Source organism: Ruditapes philippinarum, unplaced genomic scaffold (genome assembly GCF_026571515.1).
Source record: "Ruditapes philippinarum isolate M1 unplaced genomic scaffold, ASM2657151v2 ctg3931_1_1_1_1, whole genome shotgun sequence".
NCBI lineage: Eukaryota > Metazoa > Mollusca > Bivalvia > Venerida > Veneridae > Ruditapes > Ruditapes philippinarum.
In genome coordinates this window covers 86,809-106,898 of record NW_026860597.1, presented here as the reverse complement: position 1 = coordinate 106,898, position 20,090 = coordinate 86,809, and the positions used below count along the sequence as shown (strand labels likewise).

General features: G+C 34.4%; 1 protein-coding gene across 7 annotated transcripts in view; it reads right to left on the bottom strand.

Moving 5' to 3' along the window:
* The window catches only part of LOC132712736 (serine/threonine-protein kinase PAK 2-like), a 168,740-nt gene that overhangs the window by 97,555 nt on the left and 51,095 nt on the right, over window positions 1-20,090 (bottom strand). For all 7 annotated transcript variants that reach the window (XM_060695155.1, XM_060695158.1, XM_060695161.1 and 4 more), the window contains 2 exons: window positions 15,182-15,291; window positions 700-865 (listed from right to left, as the gene is read on the bottom strand). In XM_060695155.1, coding sequence (XP_060551138.1) covers window positions 700-865; window positions 15,182-15,291 — 276 coding nt within the window. The remainder of the gene's footprint in view (window positions 1-699; window positions 866-15,181; window positions 15,292-20,090) is intronic.

Here is a 20,090-nt window from a genome sequence, read left to right as displayed (position 1 = left end):
AAAAATAAACTTACTTAAGTTTGTTCTACACGATCAAATATAAAATTTAGTATGTAAATATGATGTCCACTCACCTTACCTCACTAAAGTGTTACAGTCAAACGGACGGATGGTTATACAGACGGAGGCCATTCCTATAATCCCCTTTCGGAATTGCGGAAAAAGATTCCTTCATAAAATGTTGTCTTTTTGCTTAAAAAGTAGAGATGATGATCACTTATAACTGTGGATGGTGTAATCAAACTTATTGTAACCAAAAACTTAACCAAAAGTGTGACAAAGATGCACAGGCGATTTTTTTTTTTTTTTTTTTCTTTGATGTGTTCATTTAAGGTCGCTGCCGGAAAGCCTATATGGGCGACTGTACACTCAAGTCGTGCCATCCAGGAGCGTCCTGCCAAGATTTTTCATCGATTTTTTTCCAGCTTTATTGGTGGAGGAAAACCCCAGGTGCCCTTTCCCGCATTATTTCAGGCACGAGCGGTCACCTGGGTAGAACCACTGACCTTCCTTTCCAGCTGGATGGCTTCCTCACATGAAAGATTTCGACCCGAGTGAGGATCAAACCTACAGTGGTGAGGGACCTGTGATTTCAAGTCAGCGACTTTAACCACTCGGCCACAGAGGCCCCTCAACACAGGCGATTAGGAAAGCTCTCCCTTTTATATAATTATTTTATAAATATATTAGCCAACTTACTGGGTGGTTTTATATTAGTCAAAAACTTTTGTTTTGATTCCTCTTTCTCTTTTGTTGAAGATTCATAAAAGTTGAGGACATCTAAAACAGTCTGTGGATTTTTCTTCTGTTCTGATATTGAGATATTTGACTGTGATAATAGTCGGGCCCAGGACTCTGGCATTCCCTGAAAGACAATAAAGTTTTTCATTAGACATCAAAAAAAGCTTAACAAGAAGCAGTCACAGACTGCAAACTCTCCTACCAAACAGGAGAAAACTTAAAACAAGAGAGCCATGATGGCCCTCAATCACTCACCTGAGATTCATGTTAGAAATGTTGAAGCAATAAATGAGGTCACAATGGATTTGTCACATTGAAAAGATTTTTCAGATATTTTTTCAATACAAGAAAACTGCTATGCCATCACATTAATACTACACTAAATAGTAGTGTAGGAACAGATTTTTTTTGTTTCTATACAATTGAAGATTGTCATAATGCATAGATACCTGACCTGTCTAATTCTTATCATCAGATTAGTGGTTAAATCTATTGTTAATCCAATAAAAGATCAGAGTAGAAATATATCAATGCACTTGAGTCTAGTGAATTTGGTGGTGAAGGTCATATTTCACACAGCCTAAATTTCATGACTACATCAAAGGACAACACAGAAAGACACTTTGTCAAAATCTAGGTCAGCTGATATCAAAGTTCACTTTACATCTTAATCTGTGCACATGGTTCAAAATTCATAGCTGTACATCAAAGGACAAGAAAGTAGGTCACATCATCAAAATCTAGGTCACTTGATATCAAAGTTCAATTTTACAAATAAAACTGTGCACATGGTCAAAATTTCATTGCTGTACATCAAAGGACAAGAAAGTAGGTCACTGTCCCCTTGGGCAAGGCAAAATTTTGACCAAAGGGTTTAATTCAAAACAATCTTGATACAGGTCCATCAAACAACATTTCATGTCAAATATCTAAGCTGTAGCTTTCTCCCATTCAGAAAACATTTGTTTTATTTTCTGTTTTTACTATGTGTACATAATGAGAATCACTCCCCCCGAGCAGGGCCAATTTTGACACCATGGAAAAATTTCCCACATCCCCCTTCTGGCAACCCCCTGATGTATCTTTTGGATGGGGGCGGCGCTGAAAAAGTGCTCACTTTTTTTAGCAACATTTCTCAAACGAAAATATGTGTTTGACACACTTTTTCACTATTTGAGGCCTAAAAGAGGGGGGGGGGGGGGGGGGTGTCGAAAGTGTGTTGTTTCGCGTATATATGAGGTAAAGGGTTAATGTATTAAGGGCCTTTTGCTCAACACGACCAACAACCGCTCATTAGTTAGCTAATTAAGATAAATCATTACATTAAACGGCCACTTTAACCTGTCAAGTAATTGTGTTTTTAGAAAATACCGCCTCGTAATGTCACAAGTGTCAACAATCAAAACACAATATATAAATGTGTGAAAAACTCTATATTGGCCAAACCGTTTAAGCGTATGCAAATGAAGGTAAGTGAACGCGCTACGTGTATTATCCAATAATATCGATAAAACAATGCAACGCTCCGCCCCTACTGAGATGGTGTATACGCTTCGCTGTTGATATTTAGACTGCATTGAATTGACCTTGATCTGCAATTAAATTAATCATTACAATCAGATGTAGTTTATTTCAAATGAAAAATGCACAACAGAAAAAAGCTTCACAAATTAGAGTTTTCGTGTTTATATAAATGAAGTTGAAAAACATTCCCACCGCAAAAGAAAGATGTCATGTATAAATTTTGACTTTTTATCATGCTTTGTCTTAAGAGACCATTTCATAAAGCGACCGTTTTAGGTGTTTCCCTTGCGCGGTCACTTAATACAAGTTTGACTGTATAGGGAACAAGAGCTGTCACAGGAGACAGCGAAGCTCGACTAATAAAATCCTGGACGCAGTAAGGAGGACAAAACTATGAAAGAAAAATCAATTATGTATAATTATGTATTAAGTTATAGTAAAAAATAACATTTGCTAACATAAATTCCAAGATCAAGGGGAATAATTCTAGAAATAGTCACACTAGAGTTATGAACCTTGTCACACAACATGTGTGTAATGATAAGAAATATTTATTTGAAGTTTGAAGTAGATACCTTAAAAAGTAAAGAAGTTATAATATTTCTTAAAGAAAATCAAAGTTCAAAGAGAGATAAATCTGTAAAAATTGCTTGAAGTGTTATGAACATTGTCACATAAAATGTAATTGATGATAAGGAATAAGTATTTGAAGTTTGAGGTAGATACCTTTAAAACTAAAAATGTTATAGTAAAAAATGACATTTTTCTAGTAAAAAAAATTTTATGGGGAGATAATTCTTGCAATATTGGTGAGTTATGAACCTTGTCACATAAGATGTGGATGATGATAAGGTACATATATTTGAAGTATGAAGTTAATCCCTTTAGAAATAAATAAGTAAGAGTAAAAAATAATATTTTTTAAGGAAAATTCTATGTTCAAGGGGTGATAAATTTAAAAATATTGGTGCTACAGTTATGAACCTTATCACATAAGATGGGGATGATGATAAGGTACATATATTTGAAGTATGAGGTTGATCCCTTAAGAAATAAAGAAGTAACAGTAAAAAATATTTTTTTAGGAAAATTCTAAGTTCAAGGGGAGATAAATCTGAAAATATTAGTGCTAGAGTTATGAACCTTGTCACATAAGATGGGGATGATGATAAGGTACATATATTTGAAGTATGAGGTTGATCCCTTAAGAAATACAGAAGTAACAGTAAAAAATAGTATTTTTTAAGGAAAATTCTAAGTTCAAGGGGAGATAAATCTAAAAATATTGGTGCTAGAGTTATGAACCTTGTCACATAAGATGTGGTTGATGATAAGGAACATATATTTGAAGTTTTAAGTTGATACCTTAAGAAATGACAAAGTTATAGTGAAAAATATTTTACTGCACCAAAACTTTAATCTGATATATGGACGCGGACGCCGGGGCAGGTTACAAGGACAGCTCTCCATATACTTCGTATACAATGATCCCCTCCTCCCGGGCAAGGCCAATTTTGACCCCAGGGATTTAATTTTAACAAACTTGGTACACACTCACTAGAAGATATTTCATGCTTGGTATCTAAACTCTTGCAGTTTTGGTTTTTAAAAGAAGATATTTTCAGTTTTTACTATACACATAAGGAAAATCAATGACCCCAGGGGTGGGGCCAATTTTCACCCCAGGGTACTTATTTGTACAAACTTGGTAGACACTCATAAGAAGATGTTTCATGCTAAATATCTTAGCTCTAGCTCTTTTGGGTTTTTAAAAGAAGATTTTTTAAGTTTTTACTATATACATAAAGGGAAAAAACAATGACCCCCCCCTGGGGGGCCAATTTTGACCCTAGGGCTTTTATTTCAACAAACTTGGTAGACATCCACTAGAAGATGTTTCATGCTTAATATCTAAGCTCTAGCTATTTGGGCTTTTTAAAAGAAGGTTTTTTAAGTTTCCATTATATACATATAGGGTAAACAATGACCTCCTGGGGTGGGGCCAATTTTGACCCTAGGGCTTTTATTTGAACAAACTTGGTAGACACCAACCAGAAGATGTTTAATGCCAAAAATCTAAGATATAGGTATTTGAATTTTTTAAAAGCTACTAAAATCAATGAACCCCCCCCCCCCCCCCCCCGGGCAGGCCAATTTTGACTTCAGGACTTTTATTTGAACAAACTTGGTCTTTAGGGATTCTGTTTTTCTCTATTTTTTTGGTAGACTCTGACTACCAAATATTTAAGCTCTAGCTCTTTCAGTTTTTTACAGAATTTTTAAGTTTTTTCTCTCTGTTGCCATGGCAACCAGAGTTCTGCATGGAATTAAATTCTTTGAACAATTTTTAAGTTCACTACCAAAGGAACTATCCTGTGAAGTTTGGATGTAATTGGCTTAGCCGTTTATGAGGAGATGTTGTTTAAAGTAAAAGTTTACGGACTGACAGAAGCCAGACAGACGCCGGATGAAAAGCGATCACAAAGGCTCACCATGTCACTTTATGAAAGGTGAGCTAAAAATCCACAAGCGAAACCCCAGGTGCACAACTTCACATGCTGAGCAACATTTCTGTAAAATTTCATGACTCTAGCTATGTGCAACACAAAATGAGAACTGACAGACGGAAGGACAGACATGATCTAAGTTTGGTACTTAGGTGGCTACTCTATTGTTCCCTCTATTGTTCTCTAACCCATGTAAGAGAAAAAGTAGCCACATAAGAGCTTACTGAATGAATAGTATTAAAAAAATTTTACTGTTACCTATTGTTCCTATAGCCACCTAGGTATCTATATGTTTGTACTGATGGACTGACAGACAAGGGTAAATCTTAATGATACCCCTCAGGGCATTTTTTGTCAAAATTGTGAAGGGGCCTGGGCCTGTTCATTTTGTGAAAAAAAAGCGAGATATTAAAAGTGCAATTTTGAATTGTGAAGGGGCCTTATATCGGCCCCTGTTATAGAAGGGAAACAAGAACGTGTTTGTTAAACACAAATGCCCCCGGCTCAGATTCTAGTCAGTAACAATATTTAAAATAAAGGCTGTATGGGCAAAAGTGTAAAAAATCTATTTTTAGCACTGGTGACCTTGACCCAACTGACCCCTAACTCCATCCAAAGGAAGAAGAATATCACGCAACTTATTTTCCTACTTTATATGAAATAAATCTGTCAATATATAAAGGCAGAGTTACAGTTCTTGTGCACTGCACACCTACTCAATGAGATCTATCTACCTACAAAGTTTCATGTTGATATCTCTTATAGTTTTAGAGCTATGTCCCGGACAAAGTTCAAAGTGTAAAAATAAACAAAGGGCAATAATTCAAAAATTAGGCAAGGCAGAGTTACGGTTCTTGTGCACTGCACATCTACTCAATGAGATCTATCTACCTACAAAGTTTCATGTTGATACCTCTTATAGTTTTAGAGTTATGTCCCTGACAAAGTTCAAAGTGTAAAAATAAACAAAGGGCAATAATTCAAAAATTAGGCAAGGCAGAGTTACGGTTCTTGTGCACTGCACACCTACTCAATGAGATCTATCTACCTACAAAGTTTCATGTTGATACCTCTTGTTGTTTCAAAGTTATGTCATGGACAAGAAAAGACGGACGGACAAAGTGGCGACTTATATGCTCATCCTTCAGGGAGCATAAAAATGAAAATATTAATAATTTGACCTTCAAAGTAAAGTTCATTTATGAGTGGAGGTCAAGGTCTGTCTGGTCAATTAAAAAGGCTATCCTCGAAGATTATTATTTTCAAGTTTGAAGACAATCCATTCAAAAACAACAAAGTTATAGCCAATAATAGCAAGAACAAGCAAAATTTGGACATTAGACCTTGAAGCTCAAGGTCATTTATGGATGAAGGTCAAGGTTAGTCTGGTCTACTGAAAGGTCTTGTCCCAAGGGTTGCTTTGGCCAAGTATGAAGACAATACACCGAGAACTAAAACAAGAGGGCCATGATGGCCCTAGATCGCTCACCTGAATTATCAAACTCATCCAAACAATTACCTAGACAAGCATTCTGACCAAGTCTCATGACAGGTGAGTCAAAAATGTGACCACTACAGTGTTAACAAGGATTATCCATATTTGAGCAGTGCGACCTAGTTTTTTACCCAGGTGACACATATTCAAACTTGACCTAGAAATCATCAAAACAAACTTTCAGACCAATTTCCAGGATACTTGGATCAAAACAGTAGCAACTAGAGTGTTAACAAGATTTTTCTATTTTTAGCTCCGGTGACCTAGTTTCACATGCGATTTCGAACTCATCCAAGCAATTACCTAGACAAGCATTCTGACCAAGTTTGATGATAATGGAGTCGAAAATGTGACCACTAGAATGTTAACAAGGTTTTTCCATATTTGGGCGGTGTGACCTAGTTTTTCATCCAAGATGACCCATGTTCGATCTTGACTTAGAAATCATCAAAACAAACTTTCAGACCAATTAACAGAATATTTGGATCACAACAGTAGCCACTAGAGTGTTAACAAGATTTTTCTATTTTTAGCTCCTGTGACCTAGTTTTTCATCCGAGATGTCCCATGTTCGATTTATTCCCAGCAATGACCTAGACAAGTTTCCTGACCAAGTTTGATGACAATTGAGTCAAAATTGTGACCACTAGAGTGTTAACAAGGTTTTTCTATTTTTAGCTCCTGTGACCTAGTTTTTCATCCGAGATGACCCATGTTCGAACTCATCCGAGTTATTACCTAGTCAAGCATCTTGATCAAGTTTGATGATGATTGATGCAAAAATGTGACCGCTAAAGTGTTAACAAGGTTTTTCTATTTTTAGCTCCGTTGACCTACTTTTTCATCCGAGATGACCCATGTTCGAACTCATCCAAGCTATCAACTAGATAAGCATCCTGACCAAGTTTGATGATGATTGATGCAAAAATGTGACCGCTAGAGTGTTAACAAGGTTTTTCTATTTATAGCTCCGGTGACCTAGTTTTTCATCCGAGATGACCCATATTCGAAACTCATCCGAGCTATTATCTAAACAAGCATCCTGACAAAGTTTGATGATGATTGGGTCAAAAATGTGACCACTAGAGTGGTCACAAGGTTTTTCTATTTTTAGCTCCTGTGACCTAGTTTTTCATTAGAGATGACCCATGTTCGAACTCATCCAAGCAATTGACTAGACAAGCATTCTGACCAAGTTTGATGATGATTGGTTCAAAAAATGTGACCACTAGAGTGTTCACAAGGTTTTTCTATTTATAGCTCCTGTGACCTACTTTTTCATCCGAGATGACCCATGTTTGAACTCATCCGAGCTATCACCTAGACAAACATCCTGACCAAGTTTGATGAAGATTGGGTCAAAAATGTGACCTCTAGAGTGTTCACAAGGTTTTTCTATTTTTAGCTCTTGTGACCTAGTTTTTCATCTGAGATGACCCATGTTCGAACTCATCCGAGCTTTCAACTAGATAAGCATCCTGACCAAGTTTGATGATGATTGAGGCAAAAATGCGACCGCTAGAGTGTTCACAAGCAATTGTGGACGGCCGGACGGACGACGGACATTCATCGATCCTAAAAGCTCACCCTGAGCAAGCTCAGGTGAGCTAAAAAGTTATGATCCAGATACAAGTTTGCGGACGGTATTGTTATAGTCCTGTTATGGTTCTTTAGCACTGCGCTTCTACACAATGTATATGAGTTGTCTTATTCTAAAAATTAAATATAATAATTTATTTATATTCATTTTTTCTACTTATGCATGTCCTGTTGTTGTTGTTGTTGTTGTTTTATATTTCAAGGCCACATTGGAAATAAGATATATATGATTGCTTTTGTATGTTCTTAATGTGTAACCTTCTTTAAATAAAGATATTATCATTATTAATATTATTATTATTATTATTATTATTATTATTATTATTATAGATCTATCTACCTATAAAGTTTCATGTTGATATCTCTGATAGTTTTACAGTTATGTCCCAGACGAAGTGCAAAGTATAAAAATAAACAAAGGGCAATAATTCCAAACTTAGGCAAGGCAGAGTTAAAGTTCTTGTGCACTGCACATCTACTCAATGAGATCTATCTATCTACAAAGTTTCATCTTGATACCTCTTGTTGTTACAAAGTTATGTCCCAGACAAGAATAGCTGACGGACAAAGCCGCGACTATATGCCCTCCCTTCCGGGAGCATAAAAATCAACTAGGCAAGGATGCATGCCAAAAATTTAAGGTCTTCACAAAGGAAGACTTATAGTGATAATACTGGTAAAATATATGAAACAAGCAATTATCAAAGAATTGCAAGCAATACAAAAGTCCCCTACTGGCTAGAACAACACAAGGAATATGTCAGCAACACTCTGAAGGGCCATGACCATTCTAATGTTTCAACTTTTCTGTTTTAAGAATGTTGGAAAACTTCAAACTTCTTTAAAAACAGTTTTTAGGGACAGACAGGCAAGTTCAAAGTGTGTCAATTCTCATAACCTTGTCATATATGACGTGAATGATGATCAGAAATGTATATTTGAAGTTTAAAGTTACAACATATCATAAGAGGTCAGGGTATCGCATTGTAACATGGCCAGCGATTGGCTGAAAAAAAGTGCAGGGAAAACCGTATGATTCAATTTATACATGAGGTGATTGGATGAAAATGGGGTATTTTTAAGTATAACAAGAGCTGTCGGTAGGACAGCACGCTCGACTATTCTAAGTGCTTGATAGTTAAAGAGCCTTGATAATGTTAAATTTTCTAAGTTCACAAAAGGGCTAATTTTTTTTATAATTTCATGTTATAGGCCTTAGAGAGAGTCTAATTATACAGTATTGGCTTGACTATTTGGAAAGTAATGTTAAAAGGGTGTTTTATTGAGTATAATAATATTAATTACCTATGAATACATAAAATTGACAGAAAAGGTATTAAGATGTTTTATCAAGTAAATCACTGCTTTATTATTATGAATGCATAAAATTGTCCCAAAAAAGGCACAAAACCCTTCAGTAGTTATGGAGATAACAGCTTACAAGCAAAACTCTACTATGAATTTGAAATTTGAAGTTGAACAAGAGCTGTCACAGGAGACAGCGAAGCTCGACTAATAAAATACTGGACGCAGTAAGGAGGACAAAACTATGAAAGAAAAATCAATTATGTATAATTATGTATTAAGTTATAGTAAAAAAAATAACATTTGTTAACATAAATTCCAAGATCAAGGGGAATAATTCTAGAAATAGTCATGCTAGAGTTATGGACCTTTTCACACAACATTTGTGTAATGATAAGAAATATATATTTGAAGTTTGAAGTAGATACCTTAAAAAGTAAAGAAGTTATCATATTTCTTAAAGAAAATACTAAGTTCAAAGAGAGATAAATCTGTAAATATTGCTTTAAGAGTTATGAACATTGTCACATAAAATGTTATTGATGATAAGGAATAAGTATTTGAAGTTTGAGGTAGATACCTTTAAAAATAAAAAAGTTATAATAAAAAATAACATTTTTCTAGTAAAAAAATCTAAGTTTATGGGGAGATAATTCTTGCAATATTGGTGCTAGAGTTATGAACCTTGTCACATAAGATGTGGATGATGATTACGTAAATATATTTGAAGTATGAAGTTGATCCCTTTAGAAATAAATAAGTAACAGTAAAAAATAATATTTTTTATGGAAAATTCTAAGTTCAAAGGGAGATAAATCTCAAAATATTGGTGCTAGAGTTATGAACCTTGTCACATAAGATGGGGATGATGATAACGTAAATATATTTGAAGTATGAGGTTGATCCCTTAAGAAATAAAGAAGAAAATAGCATTTTTTGAGGAAAATTCTAAGTTCAAGGGGAGATAAATCTGAAAATATTGGTGCTAGAGTTATGAACCTTGTCACATAAGATGGGGATGATGATAAGGTAAATATATTTGAAGTATGAGGTTGATCCCTTAAGAAATAAAGAAGAAACAGTAAGAAATAGTATTTTTTAAGGAAAATTCTAAGTTCAAGGGGAGATAAATCTGTAAATATTGGTGCTAGAGTTATGAACCTTGTCACATAAGATGTGGTTGATGATAAAGAACATATATTTGAAGTTTGAAGTTGATACCTTAAGAAATGACAAAGTTATAGTGAAAAATATTTTACTGCACCAAAACTTTAATCTAAAATCTGGACGCGGACGCCGACGCCGGGGCGAGTAGGACAGCTCTCCATATACTTCGTATAGTCGAGCTAAAAAGGGAAGAAAAATCAGCCTAAATGCAAGATAGAATTACGGATCTTTGTCAGTGACCTACAATTCTGATATTAATTGCATATGTGAAGTTTTAAATAAATATCTTTAATAGTTATTGAGATATGTAAAACTTGCATGTAAACATTAACCAAGAGACTAAGTAGAAAAGGGGATATGAATCAGCCTTAATGCAAGATAGAGTTATGGAACTTGGTCAGTGACATACAATTATGACCCTCAAATTATGACCCTAAGTACATGTGTAAAGTATCAAGTAAATATCTTTGAAGACCTTTAACCTTTAACCAAAATTTCTAAGTTTCAAAGGGGCAAATAATTCTGCAAATATTGCAGACAGAGTTATGCAATTTTGCAAAATGATGTACATTGTTACTATAAAAAAGTATTGTAAATTTCAATTGAATATCTCAAGCAATAATTGAGATATTTGACTTTACAAAAAAACTTTAACCAAAATTTCTAAGTTTCAAAGGGGCATAATTCTGTCAATATTGTAGGCAGTGTTATCCAACTTGTCAATCTGATGTACCTTGTTACTATAAATAAGTATTGTAAGTTTCAATTGAATATCTCAAACAATAATTGAGATATTTGACTTTACAAAAAACTTTAACCAAAATTTCTAAGTTAAAAAGGGGCATAATTCTGTCAATATTGTAGGCAGAGTTATCCAACTTGTCAATCTGATGTATCTTATTACTATAAATAAGTATTGTAAGTTTCAATTGAATATCTCAAGCAATAATTGAGATATTTGACTTTACAAAAAACTTTAACCAAAATTTCTAAGTTAAAAAGGGGCATAATTCTGTCAATATTGTAGGCAGAGTTATCCAACTTGTCAATCTAATGTATCTTATTACTATAAATAAGTATTGTAAGTTTCAATTGAATATCTCAAACAATAATTCAGATATTTGACTTTACAAAAAACTTTAACCAAAATTTCTAAGTTAAAAAGGGGCATAATTATGTCAATATTGTAGGTAGAGTTATCCAACTTGTCAATCTGATGTACCTTGTTACTATAAATAAGTATTGTAAGTTTCAATTGAATATCTCAAGCAATAATTGAGATATTTGACTTTACAAAAAACTTTAACCAACGCAGACGCCGACGCGGACGCGGACGCCGGGGCGACTACAATAGCTCTCATATTCTTCGAATAGTCGAGCTAAAAACTTATTTAACAAGGGTGCCATAGTCACAAAATACGCCCGTTTACGAAAAAGCTTTAGATGGAGATGGGGGCATTATGGATAAGTGTTATCTAGCAAGCAAGTTTTTATTCTTGGCACTGTGTTGTTAAATGAACCTTAAAACAAATCAATAGGGAAGATATGCACAGAATGTGTGACCTTGACCTTGGTCGCAGGGACCTGAATTTTATGCACGGCACTCAGCCTCACAATGATGAACATTTGTGCCAAATTATATTGAAATCCCTCTATGCATGTAGAAGTTTTGCTCCAGACAAGTGTTTTTCTATGAGCTCTAACTGTGACCTTCATCTTTGACCTAGAGACTTGGTTTATGTGCAGGGCACTACGTCTCATGGTGGTGAACAATTCTATAAAAGTAACATTAAAATTCCTCCATGCATGTAGAAAATATGCTCCGGACAACATCTGGATATTTAATCATCTCCAGTGACCTTGACCTTGCAAATATTAACCTAAATTAAATGTGTAACACCTGTAGTCATGATAGTTACCATTTGTGCTACAATCCATCAATAAATGATGACTAAATGGTCCCTATAACCATCTTCAAATTTTTATCTGAACTTTGACCTCTATGTGTAACCTTGACTTTGGTCGCAGGGATCTGAATTTTGCATGCGACACTCAGCCTCACAATGGTGAACATTTGTGCCAAAATATATTGAAAACCCCCTATGAATGTAGAAGTTTTGCTCCGGACAAGCGTATTTCAATGAGCTCTAAGTGTGACCTTGACCTTTGACCTGGAAACCTGGATCATGCATGGAGCAATACATATCATGGTGGTGAACATTTCCATAAAGTATTATAAAAATTCTTCCATACATGTAGGAGATATGCTCCAGACAAAATCTGGATATTTCACCATCTTTAGTGACCTTGACCTTGCATATATTGACCTAAAGTACATGTGTCACATCCGTAGTCATTATAATGACCATTTGTGTTACAATCCCTCAATAAATGATGATTAAATCGTCCCTATACACATCTTCATATTTTTATCTTTTTTTAAACGGGCGTATAAAAAGTACATGTAATTTAATAACTAAAAAATTCTGATTTAAGATTTTATTCTAGGGATACATTTCATTACAATTCTTAATCTTTGAATGAGCTGAACTGATATTTACTTGAAAATTAAAATATAATTAAATTTCTATGAGAAAGTATTTACATTTGATAAGGTAATTACTGTATGATCTTTATGAACAAATACCAAGTCTACAGAACACCATAGTTATCACAGTTAAGAATCTTGACCAATGAATGAAACATGTGTAAATAAATGTTACATTCTTTAGAACATACTCAAGTCCAAGAAAGAGGATTATTTCATGCCTTTTGATTAAATTCTATTTTTAGAATTGAAAGTGAAAATAGATCAAGGGGAGTAATTGTGTAAGTCATTTATGAACAAAGTAATAACTTTGTTGTCTCCCTTTGATTAAATTCTATTTACAAAATCTGGATATTTCATCATCTTTAGTGACCTTGACCTTGTATATATTGACCTAAATTATATGTATCACAGCCATAGTCTTGATAATGACCATTTGTGTTACAATCCCTCAATAAATGATGACTAAATGGTCCATATACACATCTTCATATTTTTATCTGAACTTTGACCTCTATGTGTGACCTTGACCTTGGCTGCAAGGACCTGAATCTTGCACGCGACACTCCGCCTCACAATGGTGAACATTTGTGCCAAGTAATATTGAAATCCCTCTATACATGTGGAAGTTTTGCTCCGGACAAGCATTTTTCAATGAGCTCTAAGTGTGACCTTGACCTTTGACCTAGAGACCTGGTTCATGTGCGCGACACTGCTCCTCATAGTGGTGAACATTTATATGAAGTTTCATTAAAATCCCTCCATACATGTAGGAGATATGCTCCGGACAAAATTGGACGCCGCCCGCCCGCCCGTCCGCCAGGGGCGTTCCCATAATACGTCCCGTTTTTCAAATGGGCGTATAAAAAGTAACACTACATTGTTTTCTGAAGAAAATAAAATATTTCATGAGTCTCTATGATAATTTTGACTTGGATATTTGCATTTATAAAAAGTGTATGTCAGTCCTGTGATCAGCAGAAAATTTCAATGAAATGGGGGGAAATCCACTTTGAAGTCATTTTGCAAAAAATTTGGTTGGCTACCCTTATATAACAGGAACATTTTTATGTGTCAGGCATTTTATTCTGATAGAAAAATCACCTCTTTCATGAAAACTCAATTTTCAGGTAAGATTAGGGACCATTTCTTATAATGTAAGTCTATGGAAATATCAATGTGAGTGTCTGACCTAAGAAACAAAGAAGTTATAGTGAAAAAGATTTTACTGTGTAAAAGCTTTAATTTCTACCTATTGGTTCAAAAGATACAGAGCGAACACAAAATTTTGATATTTATATATACAAAATGATTAAATTTTGATATTGATACAAAATGACTAAGTGTGACCTTGACCGTGTTTTTGACCATAGATAGGTCAAACTTGCGCACTGCATATCGTCTCACTATGGTTAACATTTCTTCCCAGTAGTTTCAATTTCTCTCCACTGGTTCAAAAGATACAGACGGGAGACGAAAACTCCTATATAAGTCTATATAAATCAATTAATCCCCAGGGCAGGGCCAATTTTGATCTTAGGATGTCCAAACTTTTGATCTGCACACCATCTCAATATAAGTAATATTTCTGTAAAAAAAGTTTTAATTCATTTTTATCGGTTCAAAAGATACAGAGCAGACAAAAAATTTTGATGCTGATACAAAATGAGTAAGTGTTACCTTCACCCGAGAAAGGTCAAACCTGCACTCTGCACATTATCTCATTAAGGTTAACATTTCTGCCAAGTAGTTTCAATTTCCTTCCACCATTTCAAAAAAAATACAGACCGGACATGAAAACCTGCTAACAGACGGAGGAGGGCCTGACAGACAACCAGATGCATAACAATATACACCGAAATTCTTTCTGGCATATAACAAAGTTATAGCCACTAAGGGCAGTCAGCAAAAATCAAGCAAAATTTAGACATTTGACCTTGAAGGTCAAGGTCATTTATTGAAAGTCAAGTTTAGTCTGGTCTACTTGAAGGTCTTGTTCCAATCTTTGTTGTGGCCAAACATAAAGACAATCTACCAACAACTTAAAAAGTTATGATCAAGGTTAAAAGTTTGTAGACAGGAACTGAAACATCTCCATGACAGTAACAATAACTCTATTGTTTTCCTTAGAAAAAAAAAGTTAAACTAAAACTGAATTTCAATTCAATCAAGCTACATTGTGGATGCTGAGAAATAGTATAAAGAAAATTGTAATACATGTAGCTCTTTATTTCTTTGCAATTTTTGGTAATATATTGGTCAGTTTATCAACTTGTGTAGAACATATCAACTTACAGTGAACTCTCCAGTCAGGGGATCAAATCCAACATGAACTGTATGCTCAAAGTTGAGTGGTGGTGATATGACTGGTTTGTCTGCATCTCTGATTCTAGTCATCTTGTTACCTATAAAATCAAAGAGAATAAAACTGTCATTGAAAACAGACACTTTTAATGCCCCTAAGTAGAGCTAAGTAGAGGAACCATGACCTTTGCCTTGCATCAAAGGCATGGTTACTATAACAAGAGGGTCAATAGCCACAATGCACCCACCTGAGGATATATTGTTATATGTGTAAAAGCAGTGAAAGCTAGTGTTTGCAAGTACAAATGTTGCTGCAATGCAGCAATTGAAAAGCTCCGCGCAAAAAATGCGCTCATTACAGATATCTAACCAAATTATTCCTACGCACAGGTCATGTTATATTCATATTAAGTTCTATTTTAGATTTTTTCCAAATGTTTTGTAAATCATTTTTTGCATAATTATACTTATCTTATGCACTGTCCATAATTAAAAAGAGGGGCCAGATATTTAATTTGAAAAAATGCTTTCACTGATGCCTACTTGGTAAGGAAAGTATATATAATTCCATTGAATACAAACAAGACTTACAAGACTTGTAAATGTTATGTGACATGACTGTACTGTGTTCTGTTTGTGTCACTACGGTAGTCAGTAACATAAGATGATAAAAGTATCAAAGTCTAATTTTTTATTATTATAATTGTAACAAATATACAAATAGTAACAAAAGGGACTAATATTTTAATATAGTAATATTACATGCATTTTTTCATGTCAAATTAAAAAAAAATGGTTTCTTTCAATACTGATAGAAGACTGTTACCTGAATTTTAGGCAGTCAGAGGTAATTCACTATGCGAGTCAAAGATATAAAAGCTACTTGACATTGGTGATATATAAAAACCTATTATTAATTGATTTATTGGGAGATCAATATACTTTTTTGCTGAATTGCTTTAAAACCATTCATAAACAAGAACCGGTTGAACCGGGTGATGCTCCCCGAGAAGGTTCTGGACACAGGAAAGTATAAAAAAAATGAACAAAGGGCAAAAACTCCAAAATTAGGCAAAGCGGAGTTATGTTTTTTTGCACTGCACTTCTATTCAATGAGATCTATCTATCTATAAAGTTTCCTGATGATATCAGAGTTATGTCCCTGGTAAAAGTCAAAGTGTAAAAATGAACAAAGGGCAATAACTCCAAAATTAGACCAGGCTTTGTTTAGGTTCTTTAAGCATTGCAGTTCTATCCAATTATATCTAGCTACCTACAAAGTTTCATGTTGATATCTCTAATAGTTTTAAAGTAATGTCCAGGACAAAAGTCAAAAAGTAAAAATAAACAAAGGGCAATTACTTCAAAATAAGGCAAGGCAGAGTAATGATTCTTAAGCACTGCACTTCCACCTAATGAGACCTATCTATCTACAAAGATTCATGTTGATATCTCTTATAATTTTAGAGTAATGTCCCAGACAAAGTTCAAAGTGTCAAAATGAACAAAGGGCAATAACTCCAAAAGTAGGCAAGACAGTGTTACAGTTCTTGTGCACTGCAAACTTACTCAATGAGATCTATCTACCTACAAAGTTTCATGTTGATATCTCTTATACATTAAGAGTTATGTCCCGGACAAAGTTCAAAGTGTAAAATAAACAAAGGGGGATAATTCAAAAATGAGACAAGGCAGAGTTACGGTTCTTGTGCACTGCACACCTACTCAATGAGATCTATCTACCTACAATGTTTCATGTTGATACCTCTTATACTTTTAGAGTTATGTCCCGGACAAAGTTCAAAGTGTAAAATAAACAAAGGGGGATAATTCAAAAATAAGACAAGGCAGAGTTACAGTTCTTGTGCACTGCACACCTACTCAATAAGATCTATCTACCAACAAAGTTTCATGTTGATACCTCTTATACTTTTAGAGTTATGTCCCGGACAAAGTTCAAAGTGTAAAATAAACAAAGGGGAATAATTCAAAAATCAGGCAAGGCAGAGTTACAGTTCTTGTGCACTGCACACCTACTCAATGAGATCTATCTACCTACAAAGTTTCATGTTGATACCTCTTATACTTTTAGAGTTATGTCCCGGACAAAGTTCAAAGTGTAAAATAAACAAAGGGGAATAATTCAAAAATTAGGCAAGGCAGAGTTACGGTTCTTGTGCACTGCACACCTACTCAATGAGATCTATCTACCTACAAAGTTTCATGTTGATACCTCTTATACTTTTAGAGTAATGTCCCAGACAAAGTTCAAAGTGTAAAATAAACAAAGGGGGATAATTCACAAATTAGGCAAGGCAGAGTTACGGTTCTTGTGCACTGCACACCTACTCAATGAGATCTATCTACCTACAAAGTTTCATGTTGATACCTCTTATACTTTTAGAGTTATGTCCCGGACAAATTTCAAAGTGTAAAATAAACAAAGGGGGATAATTCAAAAATTAGGCAAGGCAGAGTTACAGTTCTTGTGCACTGCACACCTACTCAATGAGATCTATCTACCTACAAAGTTTCATGTTGATACCTCTTATACTTTTAGAGTTATGTCCCGGACAAATTTCAAAGTGTAAAATAAACAAAGGGAGGTAATTCAAAAATTAGGCAAGGCAGAGTTACGGTTCTTGTGCACTGCACACCTACTCAATGAGATCTATCTACCTACAAAGTTTCATGTTGATACCTCTTGTTGTTTCAAAGGTATGTCCCGGACAAGAAAAGGGGAAGGGACGGACTTACCAAAATTTGATGTTTATGAGGCAAATGAGCTCATAAACACCACCTGGACCAACGTCCATAAGCAAAATAAGCTCATAAAAGCAAAAAAATAGCTCTTAATTTCAATTTAATGAGTTTATGTTCTTTATTTAACTACGGAATGAGGCTCATAATAATCAAATGTTGGCTCGGACGGACGGACGGCCATTCCTACTGAGTTGACATTATGGGTTTTTTTCTTTGATCTCCTTTGATCTCTAAAACCCCATAAGCAACGTATTTGCACCCCATAAGCAACCTTTTCCCCCACAAGTACCGTCTGTACGGATTGAACATGGATATTCACCCCACACCGTCATTTCAGTGAGAGTGGAAAGACGGACGGACAAGGCGGCGACTATATGCTCCCCCGAAATTTTTTCGGGGAGCATAAAAACAAGCAATTATCATAGTATTGCAAGCAATCCATAAGTCCCCTACCGGTTAGAACCCCACCAACATTCTGAAGGCCAATGGCCATTCACTTATGTTTCTACGGTATTTGAAAAAGTTCTTTAAAAGTGATCACAGGAAACAGTTTTTATGTACAGACAGACGGACTGAAGGACACTCTAAAGTTATTTTCTGAAACATCCCTGTTATCAAATTAAAACATTTTTAAAAGCAAAATTCTTAAAAAGGCGATAACTCTTGAAATAAAGATGCAAGACGTCATACATGATGTGAGTGTAACAAAGAACAATTAGTAATGAAGGTGTTGAAAATGAATGTTTATTTTGAATTTGAAGTTAAAGAAAGTAAAAAGTATGAATAAGAAACATTCAAAGTTTAAGGAGGAGATAATTCTGGAAATATGAATGCTAGATTTATAAACCTTGTCATATTATTATGATGTGGGAGTTTGAAGAACATCCTATAATGATTGAAGAAGTTGGAGTAAAAATTACCATTTCTCGAAAAAAAGTCTAAGTTCAAAAGGGGCATAATTCTGAAAATGGAATTGCTAGAGTACTGAACTTTCTCACAAATGTTTAGTGGTAATAAGAAACATATTTATGAAGTTTGAAGTAGATACATTAAGAAATAAAGAAGTTATTATAAAAAAAAGAAAATTCTAAGTTCAAGGGAGGAAATTCTGATAAATTTTGTGCTAGAGTTGTAAACCTTGTCACATATGATGTGGAAGAAGATACCTTAAGAAACAAAGAACTTATAGTGAAAAAAACGTAAAAACTAGAATCAGAAATTTTGAAATTCAGTTGTTGTCATAGCAACCAGAATTTTCTACATAGGAAGAAAAGAAAAGGATCTGCATAATCTCCAGACTGCAATCTACCCATATTTCAAGTTTCATAAAAATATTACCAGTACTTTTTGCGTTATCACTGAATACAGGTTATGTGTAAAATTTGCCATATTTTCAGGCTATTTGTTGCCATAGCAACCAGAATTTTAAATGCAGGAAGAAAAGAAAAAGACATGCATAATCTCCATACTGCCATCTATCTATATATCAAGTTTCATAAAAATATTTTCATTACTTTTTGCGTTATTGCTGGATCCAGTATTGTGGACTGACGGACGGACGGACGGACTGAGGGTAAACTTAAAGTCCCCTCCGGTAAATGGGTAGGGGACTATAAACAATACACCTCATGTTCAATCTGCAGATTAAAGTTTCTGTTGTTACCAATGATACGATCTATCTATCTATAGTTTATGCTTAATGAGGGTCCATCCGCCCCTACGGGGATAAAATGGTACGGACCCCGGACATGTCACCACTCATGCCCTTGAAGAGTTAATTTTGAAGCACAAAGTGTTGATAATTTACCTCCGTGCATCACCAATAATAACAATGAAATGTAACTTTATATACTAAAGTTATAATTATTTCAAAACAACCAATATATCAACATGTTATTATTAAACATTTAGTTTCATAAATATAAATTAAGAATAATTATCAAAAGCAAAATTATTAAAGTCTTTTGCCTGAAATCTTCATTATATTATCAAATTCAATCACTAATAGTATACTTGATATTCTGTGTGTAAATGTAATTCAAAGTGTAACAAATTATAATTACATGTACTACTTAAAAAGGGAAATAACAAATTTATAACCTAAGTGTCAAAAATCAGAACATTTATAGCTATTTAT